This window comes from Phycodurus eques, chromosome 12, assembly GCF_024500275.1.
Source record: "Phycodurus eques isolate BA_2022a chromosome 12, UOR_Pequ_1.1, whole genome shotgun sequence".
Lineage (NCBI taxonomy): Eukaryota > Metazoa > Chordata > Actinopteri > Syngnathiformes > Syngnathidae > Phycodurus > Phycodurus eques.
The window spans coordinates 14,814,001-14,820,000 of NC_084536.1; the positions used below are offsets into that span (position 1 = coordinate 14,814,001).

A 6,000-nucleotide genomic window follows, 5' to 3' on the forward strand; every position below is an offset into this window, starting at 1 on the left:
TTGTGTTAAAGTGCTTTATAAATAACGTTGAGTTTAGTTTTTCCCCCCCAAATATATATTTTTGAACCTTTTTGGGATTGTAAAAATCTTCAAAACAGCTTTACAGATGCCACATGACTTCTGCGGTAACATCATCACAGTAAAGTATTGGCATCACCTGTCATCTTTGTCTGAGGAGAAATACACCAGGCATATATTTTAGGTGGGGCGGCTTTTCAGATGCCACGTCAGCCAGTGTGTGTTGCGGTAATGACGGCTGTGGCAACATTTTGTGTTACGTTAAGACCTTTTTTTATGACCTCTTGTCTTGAGGGGGGGAAAAAAAGGAGGCATTTATGAGACAAATGAGCATCACGACAAACCAGAAAGATAGCATACTTGTTTTCTATTTAATCAATAGAAACCACTAGTTGCTATAAAATGTTAATGAAATATTTATATATATATATATTTAAAAAAAAATTAAAAAAAGAAAGTTGAAGTTTGACTTCATGAACTTGACGATGCACACGTTAAGACGGTATAAAGGCTTTACAGGCAAACTTACAGTACAGGCCTCCAATAAGGGCGGAGAAGAGGGCCGACCTCACCATATCTTAGCAGATATTTTTTATCTTGTGTTCTTCTTAATGTGTGTGTGCAGAACTAAAAAAAGAAGAAAACGTCAAGCGTATAGATCATTCGACAGGTTCATATGCTTAGACTGAGAACTGTACTACTGTTTATAGGACTGCTGACATTGGAAGAGTGATGCACTTTTTGCACAAGGTAAGAAACAAAGCAGAGAAAAAAATGTGATGTCACTAAACGCGACCTGTTTCCCAAACTGAGGAGCCAAAACAAAACCCAAAGCAAACCCAAAGTTCAGGTAACAGCCAAAATCCAGTTTATAGATTGGGATTGCTTCATATTGAACGTCCTATTCCCACAAGCCCGGTAAGCCATCTTTGGATGCCAAAATGTCTCCCGCCAAGTCTTAAAATAAATACAGGCACGTGCCGCTATAAGGGCACGCGGCCCCTGTGAAAGGCATGTTCGCCCAGGAAGTACGGGGTCTCTCCTCCTCCGCTCAAATGTCTGTTTTCATTTTGTCCACCGAGCTGTTGATCTTTGTCAGAGTCTTCTTGATGCGCAGCGCCGTCAGCCGGGCCGACGGGTTCTGATACCAGCACTCCTTCATCAGTTTTGCCATGGCAATTAAAGTCTGGGGGGGTAAAAAACAATTTAAAAAAAGGCACAAATACAAATAAAAAGTTGCAGTTGTTTGAAGGTTTATAATTACCGTAACATCCACGCTAATGACCATTAGCCCGTCAATGGCATTTCACATTATATGTTAGTGTTAACCTAGTATGATTTTGAGAAGAAATATATAGTTTGGTTGAACATTTTGGTGTCGAAATATACAATGTTTGATTATCTTTTGTTGTACGTGTTGCTGTTCTGTATGTGTGTTCATGTACCAGTTGTTTGAACATTTATAATAACTGTATTATCCATGCTAATTTCAGTTAGCCCGTCTAAAGCATTTCACATTATGTTAGCATTAAGCTAGTGTACATTTTGGACATGTTTTATTTGTTTGGTTTAATACTTTGGTGTTTAACATTACAATGTTAAATTCTTTTTCGTTTTACGTGTCAGTTTTGCAGTAAACGTCGACTGGCAGTGACAAATGAACAGCTTGAAGCAAGCATGCTTTGACTCTTCTTTTGGAGAATTATGCAAACCAGTCTGTCGCATAAGCTTGTCTCCCAATTCTTGACAGCGAGAGAGTGAAAAAAGGTGCAAAGGACTACAACCCCAATTCCAATGAAGTTGGCACATTGTGTTAAACTTAAATAAAAACAGAATACATCCATCCATTATCTGAGCCGCTTATCCTCACTAGGGTCGCAGGCGTGCTGGAGCCTATCCCAGCTATCATCGGGCAGGAGGCAGGGTACATCCTGAACTGGTTGCCAGCCAATCGCAGGGCACATACAAACAACCAACCATTCGCACTCACAGTCATGCCTACGGGCAATTTAAAGTTGTCAATTAACCTACCACGCATGTTTTTGGGATGTGGGAAAACCGGAGTGCCCGGAGAAAACCCACGCAGGTACAGGGAGAACATGCAAACTACAAACAGGCGGGGCCGGGGATTGAACCCCGGTCCTCAGAACTGTGAGGCAGACGCTCTAACCAGTCGTCCACCGTGCCGCTAAAAACAGAATACAATGATATGCAAATCATGCTCAACCTATATTTAATTGAATACACTACAAAGACAAGATATTTAATGTTCAAACTGATAAACTTCATTGTTTTCAACAACTAATCATTAACTTAGAATTTTATGGCTGCAACACGTTCCCAAAAAGCTGGGACAGGGTCATGTTTACCACTGTTACATCACCTTTTCTTTTAACAACATTCAATAAACGTTTGGAGGCTTTGTAGGTGGAATTATTTCCCATTCTTGCTTGATGTACAGCTTCAGCTGTTCAACAGTCCGGGGTCTCTGTTGTCGTATTTAACACTTCATTATGCGCCACACATTTTCAATGGGAGACAGGTCTGGACTGCAGGCAGGTCAGTCTCGTATCCGCACTCTTTTACTACGAAGCCACGCTGTTGTAACACGTGCAAAATGCGGTTTGGCATCGTCTTGCTGAAATAAGCAGGAGTGTCCATGAAAAAGACATTGTTTGGATTGCAGCATATGTTTCTCCAAAACCTGTATTTACCTTTTAGCATTAATGGGGCCTTCACAGATGTGTAAGTTACCCATGCCATTGGCACTAACACAGCCCTATACCATCACAGATGCTGGCTTTTGAACTTTGCGTCCATAACAGTCCGGATGGTTCGTTTCCTCTTTGGCCCGGAGGACAAAAACAATTTGAAATGTGGACTCGTCGGACCACAGAACACTTTTCCACTTTTCATAAGTCCATCTTAGATGAGCTCGGGGCCCAGAGAAGCCGGCGGCGTTTCTGGGTGTTGTTGATAAATGGCTTTTGCTTTGCATCGTAGAGTTTCAAGTTGCACTTACGGATGTAGCGCCGAACTGTATTTACTGACATTGGTTTTCGGAAGTGTTCCTGAGTCCATGTGGTGATATTATTTACACATTGATGTCGGTTTTTGATGCAGTGCCGCCTGAGGGATCGAAGGTCACGGGCATTCAATGTTGGTTTTCGGCATTGCTGCTTACATGCAGTGATTTCTCCAGATTCTCTGAACCTTTTGATGATATTATGGACCGTAGACGATGAAATCCCTAAATTCCTTGCAATTATACTTTGAGGAACATTGTCCTTAAACTGTTCGACTATTTTCTTACGCACTTGTTCACAAAGAGGTGAACCTTGCCACATCTTTGCTTGTGAATGACTGAGCAATACAGGGAAGCTCCTTTTATACCCAATCATGGCACCCACCTGTTCCCAATTAGCCTGTTCACCTGTGGGATGTTCCAAACAGGTGTTTGATGAGCATTCCTCAACTTTCAACTTTCAACTTTTTTGCCACCTGTCCCAGCTTTTTTGGAACGTGTTGCAGCCATAAAATTCTAAGTTAATGATTATTTGCTAAAAACAAAGTTTTTCAGTTTGAACATTAAATATCTTGTCTTTGTAGTGTACTCAATTAAATATAGGCTGAAGATGATTTGCAAATCATTGTATTGTTTTTATTTATGTTCGGAAAACAACATGCAAACTTCATTGGAATTGGGGTTGTACTTAAAAAGTACATTTAATCTGTTTTAGTATGTTTTAATAAGTTTAAAAATGTTAAAACCATGCAGCGACTTAAAAAATGTAATACGGTCTCTTTGGATTAAAAGGTCATCTATCACGGGTCTGGAACGTATCCTCTCCAATATTCACACTCATCACAAATTCCCCTATTGGTGTTTATTTATGTATTTATTTCTAGTTTTTTTATTTTATTATTATTATTATTTTATTATTTTTTTTTAATGTGGATCCTATCCCCTGGCAATTCACTGAAAAATTCACCGAATTGTGTTTTTTTGTGCGCTTTCTGTAATGCCGTAAAATGCCACAAGATGGCGCTAAACCTCTGTCTAACAGGAAAGTAGTACATATGTGTTGAAGTAATGATATCTCACCTGATAAACAAGCGTTGTACTTTGAGGTGGTGCTAAGTTTACTCTTGGTTGTTACTGGAAGTTACAAGTGTGTGTGAAATCAAATCATTGACAGGGCCTTGAATTTTAAGCCAAATGATGAGGTGTTTGGGATCCTAGTTTGATACATTAACAGTTTAAACTATTAATATAGGCAATTATAAACATTATTGTGGGAGTCAATTACTGGCATAATTTTGCAATTCGTGGTAGGGCTCAGTCTGACTCACTGGGTCTGAGAACCATCTGTTGGGTATGTTGGGCCTCTGTTGGTCCACACAGACAACCTTCTTCATATCATCAAAACTGGGATCGCTGGGAACGACGTCATGAAAAGGGGGCTTGTAATCCTCTACGATACCTATGGGAGAAACACATGCACTTTGACATACAGTACACAAACTCATGAGTACAGCAAGTACAGCAATAACAAACAAAAAGAGGCAGCTCAAGTGAAGAAACATGTGGGGGTAACTGTGTCAGTTCATACTGTTGCAGAATTTCGGGTTTTTGCTCGACAGTGAGAAAGCCCCAGAGGATTTGTGAGTCCAGATTGTACATTTTTCCAGAGTGATGAGTGCAAAATGAATGCGGTGACACTGCATAAGTTTATTAAAATGTTGCCAGTGCATTATTGAAGTTGTGTCTTCATAGTCAGTGGAGGGACAATGGAAGTATAGTGGGGCCTTGCAATTCAAGTTTAATTTGTTCCGTGACCACGCTCAAAACTCAAAAGTTATACTTGCGAATCGCAAATCCTTCGGATGTGCCCGCCAATGCCACCGGGAGGCAGCATGATACAGTCATGCAGGCAAACGCAAAAGAATAGCACTCCTTCTACTACTACTGTAAGTGACTAATATGTACATGTATTATATACTATATGTTATATTAGTAATTTTTCGTAGAGTGTAAAGAATATATGCCTGTGAGTATTGTTATATTATCTGTCTCCGTGTTGCTCCATCGCTTGTGTTTAAATTAGACTTTACGCCGATCTGATCGGTGTTATCTGTATCGGCCGATAATTAGCATTTTATGCTGATCGGCTTTCATGTCATAAGTCGCCGATCCGATCAAAGACGTCATCGATCGGCTCCGCACAAGACATTTAACTCCGCATCTTCGTCGTGTATGAATAAAAAAAAAAAACTAGTTTATTTTTAGCATTGTCACGTCTTGTTGCGCAGTACTGAAACTATCTGACGGCCAATAAAGTTTTTTCAATCTTGTCGGTGAAAAAACACGTCGTCAGTGTCCAACCCCTGAATGCCCCCTAGGGGTCATTGGTGTTTGAACCTTTGTCTAAAATGCTAGAGAATAATAATTAGAGCTGGGACGGGCTCCAGCACGCCCACGACTCGTGAGGATAAGCTGCACAGAAAATGGATGGACAGATGAATACAGTATACAAGTATATCCAATAAATGAACATGTCATGTAAATGGACACATTGCTCCATCTTGTGATCGAATCGTTTTTTTTTTTTTTTTTTTTTTAAACTTGATCGGTGATTGGCCCCAAAAATCCTGATCGTGTAAAGCCTAGTTTAAATATCCACTGCATCTAAAACTGTGACTATCGCAAATTTTTAGCATGTGAATGGCATTTGGATTGTTTGTAACATTAGCTTAACCAGACTTTTCTAAGGCAAAGCTATGTGGTCGGTTTTAAATACACAATGTGCAATTCTCTTTGTTTTGTTTGACAGTAAATTTCAAATGGGAATGGTATTAAACAGCATTAATTGATGAATTGTTCAATATTTGCCAAAATGCTGCTTATTGTGAAGTGAGTTGAATTGAGTTCACTGCCACTATACAGCGCTCGTATCTCAAGGCAACACTGTTGTAGAATAC

At 39.8% G+C, this 6,000-nt stretch overlaps 1 protein-coding gene across 2 annotated transcripts in view; it reads right to left on the reverse strand.

Moving 5' to 3' along the window:
* Nucleotides 1-370: 370 nt before the first annotated feature.
* Nucleotides 371-6,000, reverse strand: part of LOC133410350 (activin receptor type-1-like) — a 47,081-nt gene continuing 41,451 nt past the window's right edge. For both annotated transcript variants that reach the window (XM_061691409.1, XM_061691408.1), the window contains 2 exons: nt 4,372-4,502; nt 371-1,204 (listed from right to left, as the gene is read on the reverse strand). In XM_061691409.1, the coding sequence (XP_061547393.1) occupies nt 1,070-1,204; nt 4,372-4,502 (266 nt within the window). In that variant the 3' untranslated portion in view covers nt 371-1,069. The remainder of the gene's footprint in view (nt 1,205-4,371; nt 4,503-6,000) is intronic.